At 38.2% G+C, this 24,616-nt stretch overlaps 1 protein-coding gene across 3 annotated transcripts in view; it reads right to left on the bottom strand.

Annotated features, from left to right (window-relative positions):
- The window catches only part of LOC108711222 (cell division cycle protein 123 homolog), a 61,611-nt gene that overhangs the window by 34,471 nt on the left and 2,524 nt on the right, over positions 1-24,616 (bottom strand). For all 3 annotated transcript variants that reach the window (XR_001934870.2, XM_018252731.2, XM_018252729.2), the window contains exons 2-7: positions 23,027-23,098; positions 18,893-18,953; positions 18,232-18,264; positions 15,248-15,343; positions 13,483-13,589; positions 1,495-1,543 (exon numbers count right to left, since the gene is read on the bottom strand). Coding sequence is in view for 2 of the 3 variants with exons in the window: in XM_018252731.2 (XP_018108220.1) it covers positions 1,495-1,543; positions 13,483-13,589; positions 15,248-15,343; positions 18,232-18,264; positions 18,893-18,953; positions 23,027-23,098 (418 nt within the window). In the remaining variant the exon portion in view is untranslated. The remainder of the gene's footprint in view (positions 1-1,494; positions 1,544-13,482; positions 13,590-15,247; positions 15,344-18,231; positions 18,265-18,892; positions 18,954-23,026; positions 23,099-24,616) is intronic.

Raw genomic sequence — 24,616 nt, forward strand, 5'->3', positions numbered from 1 at the left:
ACCAACCTAGAAACACAGGCATCATAAGAAGGGACTACTCCTTGAGACTGGATGGCATACAACCTCTATATCCCTGCTAAATACTTCCTGTTTCACTTTGTTCAAATATACAAAATATTAATGAATTTATGGATTTAACAATACCCTTGGCTATTAGACTTGACAATGTTTGGACAACATTGATGCCTCCCGCAGATATCACCCTACTTATGCTTAGAACTGCACAAGCAGACTTCCTTAATGATGGCGCAGCCCTTTCATTGGAAATGTACAATGGACATTAATCAAAACTAGTTTGTGGTTTCTCTTTCTTTTCACCACATCTAAATCAGATTTAAGATGATACTTTATGTTATCTTTCTTTTCATAACCAAACATTATGGGGGTTATTTATCATAGGTCAAATTTTAAAGGTCTTTATGAACTCACAACTCATATGGTTTTGAATTTAAGAAAAAACTTGAATGGAAAAAAACTTGAATCAGCGAGTTTGGGGTTTACAACCCAAAAACTCGAATCAAAAGAGTTTTCGGCTGGAAAAAAACTCGAATTGCTCAAATTGATAAATTTTTCGGGCAAAACCCTCTAAAAAAAAATTGAACATCATGAAGGCTATTTACATCTTCAAATGGTTCAAGGGACCTCTGCCATTGACTCCTACGTGACCTTGACAGGTTTTAGATGGTGTATTTTCAGATTTGAGGTATTTTCAGGGTCGGGGTATAATAAATCTCAAAACATTAGAGGTTTTTTTTTAACCCGAAAAAATAGATTTGTGACCAAAAAAAAAAAACCCATGAAAACTCGAATTTTCATTGAAAAAACAACTCAAACCTTAATAAATAACAATTTGCAGAGCAAATACATGTCATGTATTGATAGTAAAGAGAATATTTATTTGGCTTATGAAATGATGACTGGTTAATATGCTGCTAGAATCATACAGTCACAAAAGGAATAAGGAAGACTGGCTAGAACACTTGGCATACAACATCCGCATACAGTATGCATTGAAAAATGTACTAGGAATTCAGGATAGGAAAAGACATGAACAAATTGAACATGCACAAAGTCACTCCTTATTTTTTAGGATATATCATCCATTTTATTATATTATTTCACAAAGAGAATTGTATTCAAAGGATATAATGCATCTCTATGTTTAATGAGCACATACTTGTTATTTGGAGAGATGGCGTCCATTATCCTTTTGTGGTAAAATAACATTTAAGAGGGAATAGCAGTCAGAGATTTAATTTAAAACCTACCATTACATGATTGCTGGATTTTAAGTCCTCAGTAGGATTGTATAACCAAGTGAATTTGATAAGAAAGCAAAAGACGCTTTAAGATACGGTAATTTACAAACATGGTGTTCCATACTTGTAATAACAATAATTCTGCTTAACATTAAACAGAAACTAGCACAATTACTGTATCCCTTTCATGGGAGTCACCGTTTCTGAGACAGTTGTATTTAATATAATCGCATACCTCATATTTTATGTTGGGATCTGGAGAATCATCTGCACAGTAAATAAACCTGGAAGAAAAAGGAAACAAAAGCACTTAGTGCAATTGTTACTATCATGCTTTTATTGAGATAAAATTGACAAGCTAAGCAACAGTTCATAGACATAGTCCATCATTCACATCAGCCCTTGCTCCACTGAAATTTATAATCTAAAGTCCTTAACACATTCCTTCAACACACATTCATACAACATGTGTGGGTCAATTTCATGAAAATCCAAATAAGCTATATGTATGATTTTTGAGCACTTTAGGAAACTGGACTACCCTGTAAAAATGCAGATAGTAGAACATATAAAACACCTTGCATATAGTGCCCTGAATTTTTACAAAGGGCACTTATATCAAATTTGTTTTATTTTCTGTTATCTTATTCGGGGTGTTCTACGAAGGTATTGTATGAATGTGCAGAACGACAAGTAAAGCTATAGAACTAAAAATATACATATATACAATTAATACCCAGAGTCAGAAAAACATTACATATGGTAACTGACATAATTTATAGCTAGATATTTGTAGATTGCTTATACATGCATGCATCATTTCTTTTGACTAAGGGTGTAGAAGATTAATTTAGAGATTGCATTGATTTAATTTTACAAATGTTTTGAATAATGTATTTTCCCATTGATGTATTGCTTATTAAATCTTAGCAGTGAGTTGTCCAGCTGCTGGGATACCAACAAAAATTCAAATCAGGTTTCAGGTTCGCATTAGCTTTTTATGTGGACATAGAAAACACTGCTTTTCCTCTATGTAGTTACTGTTTCAAGCAGAAGCCAGAATTTATAAAAACTTTTGCCAGGCCTTTTTTGGCCTGAAATTGCATAACTAGCCCCAACAATTTTTCAATGGCCCAAGAGGGCTAAAAACTAAACTATCCCTTTTTGTAAAGAAATAAAGGGGACCCATCACCTTATGAAATAATTCCAAATCCTATTTTATTATGTTAGTCGAGTAACTAACTTTCACTATAAAAATTATTACATTTTTTTTTTTTAGTCTTGGAATTCACAATTCCAGTAAGCAGGTAGGTGCAATTTTGTGAACACTATTATTGAGGCAAGCTTTGCATCATCCCAAAATCTTGTTTATGTGATAGAATGGGGCAACTGATGCCCATGCACTGGCTACATAATTAGATGGTGTGTGTGTGTGTGTGGGGGGGGGGGGTGTAAGGAGAGCAGTGACATCTAGGAAGTGCTAAATGGAAAGTGCCTGCCCAACTTAATAATGAACAAAAAGGAAGAATTTGGGTTTCATGTTTATTTTGAAAAATACTTTTATTATACAGCTTTTTATGTTTATGTGACAAGCCCCCTTTAAGTTGAATCCCCATTGAAAACCCAGGCAGTCTCTCTAAACAAGTCACCTAACTGCACAGGATTGTTATAAAGGATTGAAATACTCTCTTTTTTCATCAGTAAATTAGTACTGGTAGACAGGGAGCCACTAGATTCATGCTGTTGCTATTCGTTACTGCCCAGGTGCAAATATCCCCAGTGTTGTTGGTTGAGCGCCTTTCGTATGAAGAGTTGGTAAACTGGCCACTGCTACAAGTAAAAGGATGAATGACTCCAGGAGTTGGTGACCTAACCACTAAATCAAAATTTCCTTTTAACAGAGGTGTTGTGGGATTTAAGGATTCACCACCCCTCAAATACTGCTCTCTATTTAAGGGATATGTGATCAGCACAAAGCAACACGGGTACACCTCCTCAGCTCAAAATATAAACAGGAATGTTTATAAAAAAACATTATACACCTATAATAACAAGTACGATAAATGAAACACTTTCATTTTCAGATTTTTTTAAGAATATAATACACTTGTAAAATATACTTTACGAAAGTATGCTACATGCAAGAAATATGTATTTAATACAACATACTATGACTTTTAATATGCTAAACTGAAATGCCAACATGCTAAACTGAAATGTAGCTGTAGCTGCCCTACAGTCCTTGTGACCCAATTAATGGATTAACTAGGTGCAACCCATCTTACTCTAGGTCTGCTGACAAAATATCCTCAGAACATAGAATGTATAAGTAACAAAACTGCATAGGAGAATTGATGCATGGTACATCTCCTCCTTTGTTTTATGTCTGTAAATCATTCTCAAACTCAGCCAAGGGCTTTCTCTATATAAGCTCCTGTTGAAGAGCGAATACTGAGGAATCGATAATGCTTGTGGTGGTTCTTAGCAAATGCCACATAAATTAGAAATAGGACTTACTGCAATACAAATTCACTGTATTAAAATGAAATCGTTAACCTATATATAAAAATGTATTATTATACATTTCCTTGGATGGAAATATTATCAGCTTTAGCTTGAAAATCTAAATCACTTCATTTTCTCACAAATTGTCAGGCTTACCGGTGTGATCCAGACGGAGAAGGAGCTGGAGCTGAAGATCTTGAACTCACAAGCGCCTCACACAACCACTACCCATCTGGAGTGGAACAGGGAGCAGGGTTGTGGAGAGTAGCCAGTGAGACTATCAAACGCGGTACAGAGGATAAGACAAGGCCGTAGTCAAGAAGTCCGAGGTCAGGGCAGGCAGCGAGGTTCGTAACGAGAAGACAGGCAGAAGAGTCGAGGCAGGCAGCAGAAATCGTAGTCCAGGTTCAGGCAGGGTCACAACAGGCAATTCAAGAAGTCAGAGATGCTAGGGTTTCAGTGATAAACCTAATAACCAGGCAATGCATGTCAGTCTGGATCTGGTTTAAATGCATATCCTTTTGGCGCCAAACTAGCGTCCTCACGCTGACGTCGCGGAACTGACGCAGCGCGTCCGTCACAGGCGTTTCCGCCTACGTTCCTGCACCCGCAACCGTCGCCACCGCGTCTGCGACCGTCGCCGGCGTCCGCGTCACGCGCCGGCGCGCATTACCGCGCCCGCGCCGAACGGAACGCATGCGTGTGTTCTTACATTGCCCCCCATCAAGGAGCGGCCTCAGGACGCGACAACCAGCAGGCTTACCAGGATAGGTTCCATGAAATCTGTCCAACAAGTCAGGAGCGTGGATGTTGGATGCCGGTTCCCAAGAATTTTCTTCCGGACCATAACCCTTCCACCTCACCAGGTACTGGAGCTGTTTGCCTCTTAATCTGGAATCCAGGATCTCTTCCACCTCGAATTCCTCTTGACCGTCAACCACCACAGGAAGTGGTGGGGGAGCCGAACGCCCAGGAAATCGGAACATCGAGACCGGTTTTAAAAGAGCAGCATGAAATACAGGATGTATTTTCCAGGACGCTGGAAGTTTAAGCTGGAAGGCCACAGGATTGACTTGGCGGATGACAGAAAAAGGACCAGGAAACGTTGACCCAACTTCCTACTGGGACAAGACAGCTTAAGGTTAACAGTCGATAACCACACACGGTCACCCACCTTGAACTCTGGGTCGCCTCTCCGCCTCCGATCAGCGTAAGTCTTGAAATTTTGTTGCGCCTTCCTCATGTTTTCTTGGAGCCTTTGGAAATTATTCGATAGAAAAGTTAATCTGTCCTTGACAGCAGGAACTAAAATATCAGAAACAATAGCAGAGGGAAAAGTTACTGGATGAAGACCATAATTTGCGAAAAAAGGGGACTGATTAATTGATGAGTGATGGGAATTATTATAAGCAAACTCCGCCAAAGGAAGAAGATTGACCCAATCGTCTTGGAGGTAAGAAGAATAACATCTCAGGTATTGCTCGAGAGTTTGATTAGTTCGCTCGGTCTGGCCATTGGACTGAGGATGAAACGCAGAAGAAAGAGACACCGAAATCTTGAGTGCTTTGCATAATGATTTCCAGAACTGTGATGTAAATTGTGGTCCTCGATCCGACACTACTTCATCTGGAAGGCCATGGAGTCTTACCACTTCTTTAATGAAGGTATCGGCAGTCTCGGAGGCGGAGGGAAGTTTTGGTAGAGATTTAAAATGTGCCATCTTGGTTAACCGATCAACAAAAACAACAATGGTGGAACAATCAGAGGACAATGGTAAATCGGAAATGAAGTCCATAGAAACTGATCCCCATGGACGGGAAGGCACTGGCAGAGGTTGAAGAAGACCAATAGGCCTAGAGTGAGAGTCCTTAGATCTGGAACATATTTCACATGAAGCAACAAACTTAAAACAGTCCTTAGCCATCCCAGGCCACCAGAATACTCTCTTAGCCAAGACAATAGTTTTCTTTATACCTGGATGACCTGCCAATTTAGAATCATGACTATTTTTAAGAACCTCCAGACGCATTGATTCTGGGACAAAAATTTTGCCTTGATGGAAAAGAAGACCTTCCTTAGGCAGTAACGATGGTTCAGAAATGTTTAAAGAAGCGTCCTTAATTCTATCCACCAGGGTTGGTTGAAGCAGAAGAAAGTTATTAGAATTTAGAATTGTCTCAGGGGCCAAGGAAACCTCGTTTTCAGAAGAAAACATTCGAGATAAAGCATCTGCTTTGACATTTTTTGATCCAGGTCGGTAAGTAAGATGAAAATTGAATCTCATAAAAAATAACGCCCATCTTGCTTGTCTGGGTCTAAGTCGTTTAGCTGAACGTAAATACTCCAGATTCCTGTGATCAGTAAAAATAAGAATCGGATGTTTAGACCCTTCGAGGAGGTACCTCCATTCTTCAAGTGCCAGCTTGATAGCGAGTAATTCACGGTCCGCCACATCGTAATTACACTCACTCTTGGCCAGCTTACGAGAAAAGAAGGCAACAGGATGAAGATCCTCTTGAAACCCAGTTCTCTGAGACAACACAGCACCCACCGCAAGTTCCGAAGCATCTACCTCCAAAATGAAAGGAAGGGAACATCAGGATGGTGAAGAATTGGACCTGAAGTGAAGAGTGTTTTCAATTTCTCAAAGGCCTCCTGAGCCTGAGTAGACCAAACAAACTTTTGATTATTGCGCGTCAGTTCAGTGATTGGAAGAATGACTTGAGAAAAATTTTTTATAAATTTTCTATAGAAATTTGCAAAGCCGATAAAACGTTGAACGGCCTTCTTAGAAGATGGAATCGGCCAATTAAGAATTGCAGAAATCTTCCTCGAGTCCATCTGAATACCCTGAGGAGAAATACAGAACCCCAAAAAATCTACAGATGATTGTTCGAACACACATTTCTCAACTTTGGCATATAACTGATGGGTGCGTAGACGAGCCAGAACCTTCTTCACATGAACTCTGTGTTCTTCCAAAGAATTAGAAAAAACAAGAATATCATCTAAATAAATGATGACAAATATATCGAGGAAGTCCCTGAAGACGTCATTAACAAAATGTTGAAAAGTTGCAGGAGCGTTGCAGAGGCCAAAGGGCATGACCAGGTATTCAAAATGCCCGTAACGAGTACGGAAGGCTGTCTTCCACTCATCGCCTTCTCTTATTCGGACCAAATTGTAAGCGCCCCGGAGATCCAATTTAGAAAAGATCTTAGCCTCCGCCAATCGTTGAAATAATTCAGGAATGAGAGGAAGTGGATAACGATTCTTAACTGTGATCTTGTTCAAATCCCGGTAGTCTATACACGGCCTTAATGAATGGTCTTTCTTCTCGACAAAGAAAATCCCAGCTCCTGCTGGAGAAGAAGATTGTCTAATAAACCCTTTAGCCAAATTTTCATCTAAATAAGAACGAAGTTCCCCAAGTTCTGACTCGGATAAAGGGTAAACTCGACCAAACGGAATCTGGGCCCCAGGAAGAAGATTAATAGGACAATCATAAATGCGATGAGGGGGTAACTTGTCAGCCCCTTTCTTATTGAAAACGTCCAAAAACTCCCAATAAGCTTGAGGAAGAAGTTCATGAATTTCCGAAGTAGGGGATAAAAAACAGACCTTTTTTAAAGAAGAAATACAACGAGAAGAGCAGAAATTGGAAAGAAATTTTACTTCACCGGTAGCCCAATTGATGGATGGGTTATGCTTCTGTAACCAAGGCAATCCCAGAATAACGGGGAACAAAGGAGAAGACACTACATCAAAGTTCATCATTTCAGCGTGCCCTTTATTCAACAAAACAAAAAGAAGGACGGTCTCTTGCACCACAGGGCCTGAGGTAATCAGAGACCCGTCAGCCACCCGGAGGGCTACAGGATTCTTCTTGGCTTGGAGCGGAATCTGGAACCGTAGTGCTACTCTATTGTCCAGAAAGCATCCGCTGGCCCCAGAGTCAAGGATTGCTTGGAGTTCTACCCGTTGGTCTCCCCACTGTAAAGACAAAGAGACTGTCAGGAGAGGCACAGGAACATGACAGGGGGTAAAGTCTTTTTCAAGCAACTTCTTACCCGCCGGGCGGATCGGGCAACCCCGAAGCAGATGGCCTGCTTGACCACAGTAAAGGCAGAGATTCAGTCTGCGGCGTCTGATGCGTTCCTCCGGAGATAAAGCAGACTTAATAGCACCGATCTGCATAGGCTCTGGGGCTGTACTGAAGACAGGCGGAGGCATGGCTGGAGAAAAGGTGGACGGCATCCGAACTGGAGGAGGAGCAGATGGCAACATCCAGGTCTGAGAAGAAAGACCCGCTTTTTCCGCCTTTTCTTCCTCTCTGCGCTCTCGGAGTCTCTGATCAAGTTGGATAGCGAGGAGGATGAGGTCTTCCAAACTGTCCGGAATGCCAGTACGGGCCAATTCGTTCTTCAACTCAGAAGACAGTCCGAAACGGTATTGATTTTTTAGTGCGGCAGGGTTCCATTCTGTGTCATCTGCCCACTGCCGGAACTCCAACGTATAATCCTCAGCAGGACGGACCCCTTGCTTCAGGGCACGTAAGGCAGCCTCAGCAGTGGCGACTCTGTGGGGATCATCGAAAATGACCGCCATCGCGTCAAAAAAGGAATCCACCGAAGCCAAAACTGGACTGTGGCGGTCCATGAGACGAAAGGCCCAGGTCTGTGGTTCTCCCGTGAGAAAAGAGATAATAACCCCGACCCGGGTTTGCTCAGTAGGATAAGTGTGAGGCTTTAAGGAGAACAGCAGCTTGCAGTTACTCCTGAAATTCCGAAATAGCTTCCGGTCTCCGGCAAACTTCTCCGGAAAAGCCACCTTGGGTTCAGAGATCTCTGACGTGATGACTTGAACCTCAGTTGGTGCAGGAGGAGTGGCAGCAGAAGTGGAAGGGAGAGCCGCTGGCGGATGAGATCTGATATGCTCCTGTAGCTGAGCATATCCGCTTTGCAGCTCCCGGACCGCTTGCGTCAGAGAGGACAGCTGCTGGGTTAGGACAGCAAACGGTGAGGCCCCTTCAGCTGGATCCATCTTTGGGCCTGGTTATACTGTCAGGCTTACCGGTGTGATCCAGACGGAGAAGGAGCTGGAGCTGAAGATCTTGAACTCACAAGCGCCTCACACAACCACTACCCATCTGGAGTGGAACAGGGAGCAGGGTTGTGGAGAGTAGCCAGTGAGACTATCAAACGCGGTACAGAGGATAAGACAAGGCCGTAGTCAAGAAGTCCGAGGTCAGGGCAGGCAGCGAGGTTCGTAACGAGAAGACAGGCAGAAGAGTCGAGGCAGGCAGCAGAAATCGTAGTCCAGGTTCAGGCAGGGTCACAACAGGCAATTCAAGAAGTCAGAGATGCTAGGGTTTCAGTGATAAACCTAATAACCAGGCAATGCATGTCAGTCTGGATCTGGTTTAAATGCATATCCTTTTGGCGCCAAACTAGCGTCCTCACGCTGACGTCGCGGAACTGACGCCAGCGCGTCCGTCACAGGCGTTTCCGCCTACGTTCCTGCACCCGCAACCGTCGCCGTCGCCACCGCGTCTGCGACCGTCGCCGGCGTCCGCGTCACGCGCCGGCGCGCATTACCGCGCCCGCGCCTGCGCCGAACGGAACGCATGCGTGTGTTCTTACACAAATTATCTTTTTTTGGGGGGGGGTGGGGGTCAAAAAATGCTCCTAAATGTAAGGAAAATTGTACAAATTTACTTTTGTGTGTTTGTGTGAGGGGTTTTGGCATGTTTCAAATACTGATGTTTCCCTCTTGAAAAAGAATTAATTATTGCAAATAGCTATTAGCTTTCATAAAACAATACAACTGATGTGCCTATGTTTTGCCTTTTTTGGTAAAACTTTGGGGGGGGGGAATTATTGCTTGCCATTATTAACAGAAAAGCACCTGTATGTTTATTGCGTTTCTAATTGTGCATGGTTGATAATCCAGCGGAAGTAAGGCTGTTCTAATATTACATTTAAGAATATGGTCTTTCATGCTCCACAGAAAGTGATGACACAGAAATGATTAACAAAAATCTACTTCTCATGGATGCTCAAATTACACGCAGACTTTTAATCTGATTTAATGATCTATACCGATTTGGAATGGGATGTTTGCAGAGGTATTGACAACATACTGGGATATGTACTCTTCAAAAAGATCCATAAGACAGAGATCATGGTTGTTTAGGACTGTCCTAGAGTATTAGTTACTCTGCAGTATTACAAATATAATGGTCAATGCAAGCACAACCAGCAGAGTACTACTGGAATCTGTTATCTTCTACAACTATGTGGAGGACCACCTACTGCATGTCTATAAACCCTCACTTGCATATTATGTACCTGAGCTAATAAAAGTAAACTCAAAATGGTTTAGGATACAAATTCATGCTATCCTTAATGTACCAGTGTGTGTTAAAGGTGATGATATTATGGATACAGCAGCAATTATACTGTATTTAAATAAAGTCTATGCCATATGGAAACTGGTTAACCAGCATAAAATTTCTATGCTGCTTTTTCCCTCTCTCTTTTTTCTCTTGTTCATATAGTTATAATTACAAAAATGTGTTTAAATGTGAGAAAGAACAAAGTGCACAAATAGCAAATATTATATAAAGATTACTCTACCCCTATTAAAAATAGTCATGAAGCAATTTTAGGACAATAAAAAAGGCACAAGGCCACAGGACGAGTGTATTAATACAGGTCATGGAACTATACCGTAAAAGTAGTATTTTTATCCATTAGTTCATCTAGCATAAATTAGAACTGATAAACTGAAAAGAATTCTAATTATGTTTCCATGAGCTGATCTTTATGTTTAGCCAGTTCCTGATTTACAAGAAATGTTTTCTCCACGGCTCAGCAATTTCTACCAGCATTAAAAATATTTACTTTGAAGAAAAATCAATAATTAAGATGATGAAGGCTATGACTCAGCAAGCATTCGATGAGGAAATTTATAGTATATATATTTAAGCATGGAACTGCCTGAAGATTAAAAATGTAAATGGCACAAAAGTGAGCCAACAAGTGACTCATTACTAGAAAAAGAAACTAAATGCAACCAAGTGAATAGTTTGCTTTGAACATTCCAGGGATACTTTGCGAACAAGAGCTCAGTTTTCTGCAGCTGCTGCACAATACGATGTCCAGCAAATAGTAACAAGTGAATTAATTTATATAGTCAAAAATTATCCTGCATACTCTGAAAAGATAATCATTTTCTATGTCAAACAGAGTTCGCTCATGTGGAGTTGAACAAACGTAGGTACATCCATCTACTCCCTGTTTTTGTAAAAGATCATGATATAAATCAATGTCTGAATCATGCAACTCTATAAGTGGAAAAAAAAAAAAAAAAAAAAAAGAGAGCATGATTTGTTACTGATGGAATGAAAATTATCATTGCTAAGGCATATTAGAATCATCCATCAGTGTAGTTATATATATGAAATTTACATTAGGGGTAATATATTCTTACTAGACACTCTAAACACTATACTGACAGAATATAATTTTTCATCTGAAATAATTTGAAGTATTAGTCAAACCATACTCGATGTATTGGTGAAAAGGATCAGATGATGTTTTTTCTAATGAATACAAATCTAGGTTGGGAAACATTTGCTTATACTTCAAGCCCACCCCCCTCTACCCAAAACAACAATAGCTTCCCTGAATGTTCCCGTTCAATAATGCCTTTTATATACCAGTGACTGAAACTGATTAATATGTTGTCTGTGAGGCCTAACCTGAGATTAGAAAGTGATCAATACTTTAACTTAACAATAATTTAACTTAGCAACCCATTTCCTGGAAGGGCACCTGAAAGGCTCTCAAGAGACACTGATAATGAATAGGGTCATGAAATAAATTATAACTGCTGTATTACCCTGGTCTAGATGATGTCACAGGAGAGTACAACACATTTATCAATTTCCTATTACAGACGTTTTCAATATGTTGATAGGTAAATGAAATATATTTTATTTTGCCTAATGTTGTTTAGTGACGCTGAAAGATAAATTGAATAATATAACTTAACAGTTCCAACCCAAATTAACTATGTAACTATGAATACAAGTAACCTAAAATAATATATTAATTGTCCTAATCTGAAATCACCTAACGATAATCTCAGTTGTGTGGAATAAGAATCAGCTTTATCTTCCTACACAGGAAACTGGTCCCTGAAGTTTGTATACAGAAATGTATTACTAAGGTGCAAATCTAACCTCAGAAACATCAAGTGACTTACATTTAGAAAAGTCCCTTAAATGAAAATATACCTGCCCTTTTGACTTGAGCTCATAAATTTGGGATTCTTTAGAAAAGATGCATAAGCACTATCTGAAATTCCAGATTATACATATTTTTTACACAGGCATAGCTGATTCAACAGATTGAAAGGAAACCATGATAGTCTGCCCCTGTCCTGCCTGGGACCATTTCCCTATCCGAATCATGCAATCCAACCCCCTCCAAACAGTTACGGATTCTGGGACTTAAATCCCTGTTGGTTTCCATAGTGCGTAGTGCACAGATTCTTTGGAAAGCAAAAGGACTTCACAAAGGAACCTCACACTATGAGTCTAAAGCTGGCTATAGACGCAAAGATTCAATCATACGAATCGAGGATTCGATATGATTTTCGGACCGGTCGTTTGGTCGATCGGACAGGTTAAAAGATCTGTCGGCTGCCGATAATTTCTCTGCATGTATTGCCGATTGGACGATTTTCAGTGGGAGACTGTCACCAGCTTTGTCGGACATAACTTTCGTATGATTGCTGTTAGGGGCAGAACCTCGGCTGATCTGTTCTTTTACTACTTTATTTGATCTGAATGGTTAATGGCAGGTCGGGAGATGGGGAAGTCCTATCGTTCGAGGATTCAAACGATTGGATCTTTGCATTTATGGACAGCTTTGGGGTGTGGGGAACTGATCCGAGCAAGCTCATACAGGATACCTTAGTTTCCATGGGATCAGACATGTCTGCAGTAACGTAACTAGAGGGGGGGGGACGGGCCCTGGTGCGGGACGCGCAGCCGGGCCCCCCCCCCCATACATGATTTTCAGCACGGATCTCAGAGGTGCGCGAGCTGCCAGGGGGCCCTGAGGCGGTGCGGGCCCTGGCCTGCTCGCACCCCCTGCTCCCCCAGTAGTTCCGCCACTGCATGTCTGTGTAACAAAAAAAATTATTTTTATACATAGTGTTTAGCACCTTTTCAACAAAACCAAGCTGAATGAGTTCATATCAAAAAGGAGTATATTTTATGTTTACATGCCTTGCTCAATATGCTAGCATCTTAATTTGTGCCATACATTGAAAACAGCAAAAATATTTGCTCTTATACTTTATTTGTTTTACCATAAAACAAATCCCTGTGTGCCTATGCTTTTTTTTTTTAATAAAATGTTGCATATAAAGTCCGTTTCTAAACAATTTTGATTGCACTTACAGTTAGCACCTTTATTAAAATAACTTTACACAAGATACATATTACAACACAGAATGAATATTCCTTCAAACTTAAGTTACAGATGTTCAGAACTCATACTTTCTAAGTTATCAAAATAAAAAGTAACCATCAGTGACTGTAAAAAATCCAAAATCCAATTGCATTGCCATAAAGTTATTAGTGACAGCCTGACAGGTAATTCATTGGGGCTGATAATGTTTAGTGAAGTACCCAGATACTCATGGTTGGGTGAAGTCATGGGTAACAAAATCTGAGCTCTTGAAGAGTAGAAAGATGTCACTAAGAGTACTGCACTTCAAAGAGCTATTCAAGGCAATCCAATAAGCATCCTAGCAAAAAGAAAATCAGACAAACAGTTCAGACAGCAGTTACTGGAAAGATAAAAAATGTAGCTAGTTGTTTTTCTACAGATATGCTTAAATTATCAAACAGTGCCAGAAAGAGATCTTTACGAAAATTACAACATAAAAGGACAAGAAAAGAAAAACGCACATGGCTGGCTTGTATAAAACCAGCAAGAAATACAGAATATGAATAACATGCTAACAAATGCAGAAAATATACAAAAAACATGTTTACCAAAAACAAACATTTAAGAAAGAGTGTAATAGCGGAGAGGTAAAGTCATGGGAACCATGAAGGCTTGGGTACATTTCTTGTAATAGCAAGTCACTTGGGCCTATGGTGCACTAGGCATTAAAGGAACAGTAACACCAAAAAAATTTAATTGTTTTAAAGTGTACCTGTCACCCAAACATAGATAGCTGTATAATGAAAGTCCTTTGCAAGGTAAACATGAAATCCATTTTTTTGCATTAAAACATTCATACCTGTTTATAAATGTGTTTAAATATCTGAGCTCTCAATCCTATACTGCCTGAATCGCCTCTATGCACAACTAACAGGATTTTGAATTATTTTTAGGATGAAAGGTCCCCTTTAAACGAATAACAATACAGTGCACTGTTGCCTGCACTGGTAAAACGGAAGAGTTTGCTATAGACAAAACTATAGTTTATATAAACAAGCTGCTGTGTAGACATATGGGCAGCCATTCAAGCACAGGATACACAGTAGATTGCAGATAAGTTCTTAAGAATTCCATTGTATACTACATAACTTATCTGTTATCTGCTGTGTATCCTTATTCAGCTTTGAAAGGCTGCCCCCATGGCTACACAGCAGCTTGTTTATAGAAACTATAGTGGAGTTCCTGAAGCAAACCACTAATTTTACCAGAGCAGCTCAGCCGTAAATAATATTTTCATTATTTTAAACTTTAAATTTTTTCCAAGTCTGCAAAAAGTTAATTAATTCAGTCAATATGTAAGGATTTTACTAAGTTTGGAGATTTGAGCCACATCATTTTGCCTTAACACAGGCTTTAAGTGAAATTATTTGGAATGTCTTCCGTCATTGCCGACTCCTGGGTCAGTGTGCATCATGCTTCAGGCAAAGTTAGTCCAACATACACTGCAGAACTTTGGATGCCCCAAAGCCACCTGGAAACCATCAACTGCTTAACATGGAGTGATGTGTTGAAATGCTCTAAAGAGCCTACCCTGGCCCCCTTAGAAAAATTCCCAAAAATTTCCTTCATAAAGACTAAGCATAAGCCTGATTTATTCAAGCTGGTATCATCATTGCACTGAATCAGGAAATAAGCATATGTCAGTGTATGTATAACTTAATTTATATAGCACTAGTAGGACATGCAGCGCTGTAAAAGTTTACAATACATAAAAGTACAAACAGGGGCTATATTGTGTTAATAATTATAATTCTGTGATAAAGAATAAAGTAAACACTGTATACAGAGATTTAGTGCCATGTGGAAAAAGGCATAAAAAGAAATAGCTACCTGCTTTCAGATATTAAAACCCAAGAATTGAATTTATGTTTTTTCCCCAAATATGTAAGAACACTCGCAAACCCTAAAATAATTGTAAAAAAATCTATGTAAATGTATGAAGAGATGTAGTATTACCCTTGGAGAGCTCCAGTTAAGTTTTGGGAAAACACTGCCACCAAGTGAATTAATAGCTTCTTGTACTTTTATTGAAAATTCTGGAAATTCTGGGGCCTGGAAAACAAAGAAAGAAATAATACATATAAAAAATAAAGCTAGCAGAGCTGCCTGAATAAAATATTGATACCTTTGATAGATCCAACTACTTGAAATAAATAAATGAAATAGGCCTACTGGAGTGATAGGCTAATCTAAGCTATACTATTTCCCAGTGTGCCATCGCTGGGTTGCACCAGCCCAGTTACATCAGAGCCAAATCTGCCCAGTGGCCCCTGAGACTACAATCTGGCCCTTGGTCATGCAAGTATGTTGGTGGTAAATATTATAACAAACAGTTTCTCTGAATACAGAGATATTATTTGTTAAAAAGACTAATTTTAGTGAATCAGAATTAGCTTCTGATTTTGACACTGTTGCCTCACACCTGAGAGCCTTATTGTGTAAAGGGCCAAAAACTGGTTTGTCTAACAGATATTTGATCAGGGATCAAAGTCCAGTTGAATAAAGACCACATCTCCTATTGAGCCTGTTGTCTCACTTCCATTTCTTACCCTTTTTAATTAAAAAGTTTAATGGCGTACACAAACTTTCCTTTGCTATTAGTTTATAGAGGAGCTGTGTCCAGCTGTAGATCCAATTATTCCAAACCTCTGGCCAGTTATGCCTGTTATAATCAATAAATAGGGCAGCCATTAAGTTATTTTTAACCTTTATAAAATAATTTATAGTTAAAACAAAGACTCTATGTAAATGCATAGCAATATATTTAAAAGTTTCTGACCAGCTTCAAACAATACTAGTTGCTTACTTTTATTCATTGTATAACATTTTTTAGTCATTTAAAGGGGAACTATTGCAAAAATGAAAATAAATTTATATAATTCAATTGAATATAAGCTTCAGCATACTGAAATCAGAAACTTTCTAAATACATTCTGCATTGTTTCTGAAGTAATCAAGTTTATATTGTAAGGCCCAAAGGCCTCAGAGGTAGTGAGGACCAAGGGAGGAGATAACAATGTCCAAGTTCGCGGTACAGATAAGGATGAGACGAAAGAATGGTCAAACAGGCAACAAGATCAGTCCAGGCAGAAGAGGTTCAAGGTCGAGGAATTCAGGCAAAGGTCGGTACACGGATAACAAGGATTTCACAAGATCACACCCAGGAGTAGCAAGCTAAAACCTATAATTGGGCACAGGTGAATTCCCAGAGCTCCTTAATATAGTCCCAGATTTGGCGCCAATTTGGACGCATCGGCGTCATAACGTGTGCGCGGACGCGCTGGCGTCGGCGACCGACGCGCTGACGTGTGCGACTGACGCCGGCGCCAATTATTGACGCCGACGTCCATTCCGTCGCCGGCGACCAATCAGAGTGCGGGAAGAGGTCGTCATCATCCGGCTGCGTCCGTGAGGAACCAGGGAGCCGCCATCTTGGCCACCATTTTGTAAACCGATTTCGGACTCCATTACATATATTCACTATTGCTCTCTCTGCATCTGTTTCACTTCATTATCTATTCATGCAGCATTTGGGTGTCAGATAGTCATTGACAGTTAGATCCAATATATCTTATAGGGGGGCTTTTTTTCCTAGCAGATGAGTTAGAGCTCATTTAAATAACTGATTGCAGTACAAACAAACTCTAACAAAATAACCAACTTTAGCACAAACTCTTCAGGTAGAGAAAGGATTTCTGGTGATTTTAATAGACTGAGCTCTAATACATCTTCTAGGCAAAAGGAGCCCCCCTATAAAATATATTGGATCTAACTGTCTGATTATCTGATACCCAACTCCTGCATAAAGAGAGAATGAAGCGAAACAGATGCTGAGAGATGAATTGTGAAGATAAACTTTATTATTTCAGAAACAGTACAGAATTTTTAATTGATTGTATTTAGAAAGTTTCTAATTTCAGTATGCTGACGCTTATATTAAATTTTCATTTTTGCGATATTTAATACATTAATACATACATTGAAAAAAAAAAAAAAAAGGAAGAAAAAAAATGGCATCTAAATTTATCAACAAGTTTCTATACTGTGCCCTAATTTCATAGTTCTTTAGAGAGCTGCAGATTAAAGTTTATTGTATTTATAAAGTACAAGGTTAGAGATGATCCTTATAAGTAAAGAGAACCAGAAACTGAAGGTTATGTTAAAGAAAAAAAGACAAATAAAAAGGATTCCATAAGGGCTTAGAACATGAGAGTATAATATGACAGGATAGTTTGGAAGATACATTATTTCTAATAGTAGTTACAGTAATAGTAGTTACAGTGTATTGTGCAGAGTGTCAAAAACTACTAATACTCAGGAGGTGTTGTTAAACTTTTATTAACTACCTAATACTTATTAACAGCCTCAAAAGACTATTATTATAGTAATATTGTACAACAATCGTCTTTGCAATGTGATCCTTGTCTGTATTGTACAGATCTCAGGGTGAGCCAGTAATGTTAATGGTGCTGAAAAAAATGATTAGTATAAACTTCTTTGACACAGAGAACCTGATACTAATTTATAGATTAAGCATTCTACATCTAAAATTACAATGTCATTCTTGATTGTGAATTGTACAGAGAGCTTTTTTTGCAGTTGGTAGATGTGGCCAATGGTTTAATTTCACAATGTCTTCTTCTTGATCTGCTCTAATTATGTGGACATATTATTAGTGTAGCCCCAACATGTTCAGCAACGCTGTAAAATAAAATTAAGGTGGGAACACAAAACATAACAGAGAGAGAAACAAGTCAATTACAAATGATGGAACATCCATCCATGGAACATCCTGTGGCACAGTTAGGGTGTGCAACTCTACTGTGTAACTGAACACTACTGAAATGCAACACACATTGCCCATGTGTATAGAACATAAAGTTAAGGCTGAGTAGAAATTGTAGGATACATAGCTTCTGAATGCATTTTCAGAGTCTTACCGTAAGAGTAGCTGTGTTTTCATCATCTGACCACTGACATGTGAAAACAAAATAATAAAATAATTTAAAAGCAACAAGCAAAAAACTGACAAAAATTGGCATTCCTGTAAACTCCAAAGTTGACATATTGTTTCAGAAATTTATAACACAACTGTAAAAACATTATCTTGCATATACATTCAGATTATAAAGTTAAAAACGGGCATTGTTTATTCCACTTATTTTGTGAATACAGAGAGAACCAGATACAGCAAGTAGTAATACTTGAACTAACATGTTATGCATCATGGTCATCATTTACATCAGTCCCTGACCCAGTGGACCTTGCACTCTTGAACCTTACTTTTTATGCTGCTATCCGTTTCTATATCTTTTGTTGTCCCTTTGCTTTAACAGAAAACTTTTCCTTGGAGATGAAGAATGTTTTTTATGAAAAAGAAACCTAAACGGCTCATAAAAATTCATTAGTTTTTCTTCAATATCCAGACTGCTGAAGGGGTTTATTTTCTTCCACCACACATGATTATATTAAGCAGGCATTTCACTTTGAAGGACCTGGCAGTAAATTGACTAAAGCGTTGACAGAATGAACAGAAATATTGAGGGGCTGTCAGTTATAGTAAAAATAAAATTAACAGTGCCATATTCAGCAATCTATTACCTGCACTTCATCCTCCGTTGTACAATTAAAGTCTCTTTGGGAGCATCCAGGGGATTCTTCCCTGCAGAATAAAGTGTTTTACTATTAGTAAAAAGAAAAAGTAAAAGAGAAATTAAAAAAATAAACAACTAAAAACTTGCATATAAGGAGAAGAAACTGTTCGTCAGATTATAAGAAACAGGCTGAGGTATATGGATTTTACTAGGCTAAAACATTAAATGAACAGTTCAGTGTAAAAATAAAAACTGGGTAAATAGAAGGGCTGTACAAAATAAAAAAAATGTTTATAATATAGTTAGTTAGCAAAAAATACAATCTGTAAAGGCTGAAGTGACTGGATGTGTAACATAATAGACAGAACATTACTTCCTGCTTTTCAGCTGTGTTGGTTTCCACTGATTGGTTACTAGGTAGTAAGCAATCAGTAATTTAAGGGGGGGGGGCACGTGGGCCATAACTGTTGCTTTTGAATCTGAGCTGCATGCTAAGGATCAATTGCAGACTCACTTAACAGTTATGTCCCATGTGGCCCCCATTCAAGTCGCTGACTAACTCAGAATTAGAGAGAGCTGAAAAGCAGGAAGTAGTGTCCTGTTTTGCTAGACATCCAGTCACTCCAATCTTTATACATTACATTTTTGGCTAACTAACTATATTAAAAACAGTTTTTGTTTTGGACAACCTATTTACCCAGTTTTTATTTTTACACTGAACTGTTCCTTTTAGGGAGAACTTTATACACACAAAAAGTTTTTAAGATGATCAAGGTCTTTCACAATAAAAACATTTTATATACACACACACACAGAACTTTATCTTTTAAATGGCTCATGTGACCCAATATAAGGGTGGTCCTTATTTTATAAAATGGTAATTTTTTATTTATAAATTCCCAATGGCACGTACTACTAAAAAAGTATATTACTATAATAATGGTTTATTTACATGAAGCAGAGTTTTACATACTGTATGAGCTATTTAATGCAATGTCTTTTTATAGAGATCTACATTGTTCGGGGGTATAGTTTTCCTTTAATTTGTTTCACAACTACCAACTTTATTTGTGATTTCATGAGTCAGGTCACTTTGCACCTGGAGCTACAGTTACTTACTGTGTGCTTAGTTTGCTGAACTACAAACAATCACGACAAGAACTTGATCGATCTCACATGCATTATAATGTAAATATGCCAAAAGGAAATCTTTTTCTATTGATATAAATATTGGTATAAATATTTCAAACTGTAGCGGATGCCTAATAATTAGGAAACCTCAGAAAGAGGTTTTATAATTCTTATAGATTTTGATGTTTAAATGGTATAAGATTGCTTGATCGACCTAATATTTTCTACCAAGTCGACCATGCAATATGAAAGCTGCTGTCCAAGGTACTGGACAACAATCCCTTCACTTCTCAATCGCTTTCCATGTGCTAGATTCCATCTGTGAAAACAAAAAATTTGACTTCTGGGCAATCTTAAATCTTAAAAATGCCCTACATTTATAATACAAGAACAGGATGAGTTGTGCAGTTTCAGGAAATTTACAGATATCACCAAGACCTTTTTCACAGATAACTAGAAGTAGTTGATGCTGATGTAATAGTTGTCATGACAAGCACTTGATAGATCTCAAATGCATTATAATGTAAATATGCCAAAAGGAAATCTTCTCTACATACAGAACATTCTAACCTTATGCTTTGCGGTCTGTGGACATAGGAAAAAGTGGAAGTAATTAGTTTTTTGTAATTTTTACATTTTCACCACAGGTGTCTGTACAACCTGATTTACTCTCCAACCAAAACTCCATGGATAAAAAATTTTCAGAACATATATTTTGATTGTATCCAGTACTGCAAAATACTTTTTACACCAGGGTAGAATATCCTTTCAAGGATCTGATTCCTATGCTAATTATCTTCATATTACTTCAATGCTGTTAAAGGAGAACTGTTCAAAGGTTGAATGTTAAGAGTTTTTTACACCTTGAATTAACGCACAACTTGAATGGTTTCTAATTTAAGTAATAACTAGTATGGAAAAAAACTTGACTCTTGAGTTTGAGTTGCAAAACCGAAATTAATTGCGTGTTCCACAGGAAAAACTTGAATCACTCAATTATTCGAGTTTTCAGGCAAAACCCTCTGAAAAAAACTTGAACATCATGGAGGCTGTTAAGATCTTCAAAAGGTTCAAGGGACCTCTGCCATTGACTCCTGCATGACCTTGACAGGTTTTAGATGGTATATTTTCTTATTCAAGCTATTTCCAGGGTCAGCGTATATTTAAAGACATGTATTAAAGGTCGAATTTTGAATTCATGCGAGTTTTTTAAAGTTCTATTAAAATTTGAATATACTCGAAATTCGACTGGGGGTTATTTATAAAATAAAAAAAAATAGAACAACTAAAACTTGGGACGAATTTCACCAACTTGAAAACGCGAATCGAATTCGACAACAATTCGATTGTCAGGAAGGCTCTAATGTCAGGAAGGCTACTAGCATGTCCAACTTGGTCCCTGGATGTCTCCCATTGACTTATACATGAACTTGGCAGGTTTTAGGTGGCAAATAGTTAAATTCGAGTTCTTAAAGGGGCAGAGTATGATAAATCTCGAAATTTGAATAAAAACTCAAATTGAGTTTGGATAATTCACAATTCAAATTTTGAAATTCTAATTTGAATTTTCAATTCGACCCTCAATAAATCTGCCATTAATCTCGATAAATTTAAGTTTTTTTTTAAAAAAAACTTGTACAATTCTAGGGGGTTTTTTTAAACCGAAAATGTGAGTTTGGAACAAAAACTCGAATTTTTGTGGAAAGCCCAACTCGAATTTTTGTGGAAAGCCCAACTTGAACCATAATACATAACCCCCTTAAAGTTTAATGTTACTGCCTCTGGTGTTTAAATCTGGCAGTTCAGCAATTCAGGTGCAGATTTTGAACTTTTACAATTTAGTCAGCGACCCCCCCCCCCCGACAGGGCTATTTTAGACATACATAAGGTGAAAAAGGAAAATTTACACTTCAATATTAGGAAAAACAGTCACAAATAGAAAATATAAAGTAATGGAAAAAAGTCTAGATTTCTAGTGAACAATCTGAAACCAACTGAACTGAAAACGTGTGGGAGGGTAAACAAACCCTTTCACAGCTGTCAATTTCTCTTACACTAAATTGTGGGCAGAAAATTTAATTTTGAAGGAATAAGCATTAGAGAATACCAAATTTCCTTCCCTTTCTTTTTTCTTGCTCTTCTTTGTCTCTGTTTTTTTGTCATCTTTATTTATATTTTCATGTACCTAAATGTAATATATAGGGATGTACTGAATTTAGGATTCAGTATGGGATCAGGCTGAATCCAAGTACCTGGCCAAATCTTTAAAATCATGTGTTTGTCATACAAACAAGGAAGTAAAAAATTTCTAACTGCACACTCAGCACGCAGTTTTCTTTCGCCCTTCCTAGCCCTACTTTGCATATGTAAATTAGGGTTTGGATTTGGTTCGGTATTCAGTTGGATCTCTTGTGAAGGATTTGGCCAAATACCAAAATCGTCGGTTTGTAGATATACTTTCATTAGTTATCTCTGAAAGCTGTCTTGATGGAGTGTGCCAGAACAACTGTGTTTTAGATTTGGGAACTCCTAAGCAAAAAGAATTAATGAAAAATTAAGAAAGCTCCCTAAGGAACATTTACAGGACAGAAGGTAAGAAGAAGAGCAAGAGGTTTAGAGATAATGGATTTTGACTGAATGAAAAAGAAGACGGGATTTGAATATCTACTTTTAGATGTAGTCTAACAAGGTATGATAGCATTCGATATGGAACAGCAGTACTGAATTTCTTTGAATTAAAAATGCCATTAATGCATTATTTTCCCGGCATTACAGCTACGTTTCGGGCACCTCCTTCGCCCTTTATCAAGCTCCAAAGGGCCAAGGAGGTGAATGCCAGGAAAAAAATGCATTAAAGGCATTTTTAATCCAAAGAAATTCAGTAGTGGTGTTCCATATCGAATGCTATACACACCAGTAAAAGTGACTACTGGGGAAATCTGCACTACGGCTGAAGTTGGGAGTTTGTTGTGCCGACTACTTGCTGCTAACAAGGTACGATATACATTACCTTCCAGAGACGACAAGAGTACCATCATCGAGTAAATAGTCCTTCACATTTTCAGGCAAAGGAATTATAACACTAAATAAACAAAATCAGAAAGAAAGAAAACATTTTTTAGAGTAAGAATAAATTAGATTTTTGACATATATGATCACACTGCACTACACTCATTCCAATAAGCAATCTAATAAGATAATATTAAACTTTGATTGTGCTGCAAATGCATTTTATAGGACTCTGGTTTAAAACTGATGATCTTGCAACCCTACAATATAAAGTCAGAAATATCACCTGTATGAAAAATGCAATACGGAGTATGTTAAAATACAGATTGCCCCCAATATATTTTCAGAAGACTACTCCCTTCATTGATCTAGTATAAAAATAATAGAAATAGTATTTTTTATGCAATTCCTTGGAACAGCCCCAGGACACAGGAGTGGTTAAGTGAGCACTGTAATGCAATATGTCAGCATAGTATGTTAAAATACAGATTGTCCCTTTGAAATATTTTCAGAAGACTACTCCCTTCATTGATCTAGTATAAAAATAATACAAAGAGTATTTTTATGCAGCTCCTTGGGACTGCCCAGGACACAGGAGTGGTTAAGCGAGCACTTTAAAGAAATACATTTCAGTCTCAAAGGGGTTTTTCACCTTTCAAACACTTTTTTTTAGTTCAGTTATTGTCAGATTGTTCACCAGAAATAAAGACTTTTATCAATTGCTTTCCTTTTTTTTTTATTTTTCTACAATTTTCCCAAACTCTAAGTTTAAGGTTTAATGTCCCTGCCTCTGGTGTATAGACAAGTTAGAGATGTCGGCTCGCACACCCAGGCCTTCAGTCAGGATAGCCAGGTGCTCAATGCTGGAGGGATCGGCACCCTCCCCAAGGTCAATAGTAGAAATACACTGGCACACACGGCAATTCAAACAGGGAAATCCCTTGTGTCTTTATTTGCAGAGAAGCAACGTTTCGGGGCAGTACCCCTTTGTCAAGCATGCTTGACAAAGTGGTACTGCCCCGAAACGTTGCTTCTCTGCAAATAAAGACACAAGGGATTTCCCTGTTTGAATTGCCGTGTGTGCCAGTGTATTTCTACTACCTGCCTCTGGTGTTTCAGTCTGGAAGTTCAGTAATTCAAGTGCAGATTCTGAGCGATTACGATTTTGAAAAAAAATAAATAAAATTGAAAGTAATTGGAAAAAGTCTTTATTTCTGGTGAACTGACACCAACTGAACTGAAAAAAGTGTTGGAAGGTGAACAACCCTTTTAAGAAATGTTTGTGGAAAGAAGCAACCATTACATTTTATTAACTATAATATATACTATATATAGGCTTAAAACAATTAAACATGGATCAGTGGAACATAAAACCATACTAAAAAGATGCCATAAACAAAGAAATCTACAACAGAGCAGAACGACAGACTGCAAAGAGTTCTTTGTGAACAGTGGTCAAGAATTCTTTAGATATTACACCCAAAGACTGAAATAGCAGCACCGACCTCCCAGGCTTTACACTTTACATCTGTTGAAACTGGAAAACTACACATCATACTCAGCACACATCATAAAGTTCAATTACTAAAAC

Source organism: Xenopus laevis, chromosome 3L (genome assembly GCF_017654675.1).
Source record: "Xenopus laevis strain J_2021 chromosome 3L, Xenopus_laevis_v10.1, whole genome shotgun sequence".
In the NCBI taxonomy this organism is placed as follows: domain Eukaryota; kingdom Metazoa; phylum Chordata; class Amphibia; order Anura; family Pipidae; genus Xenopus; species Xenopus laevis.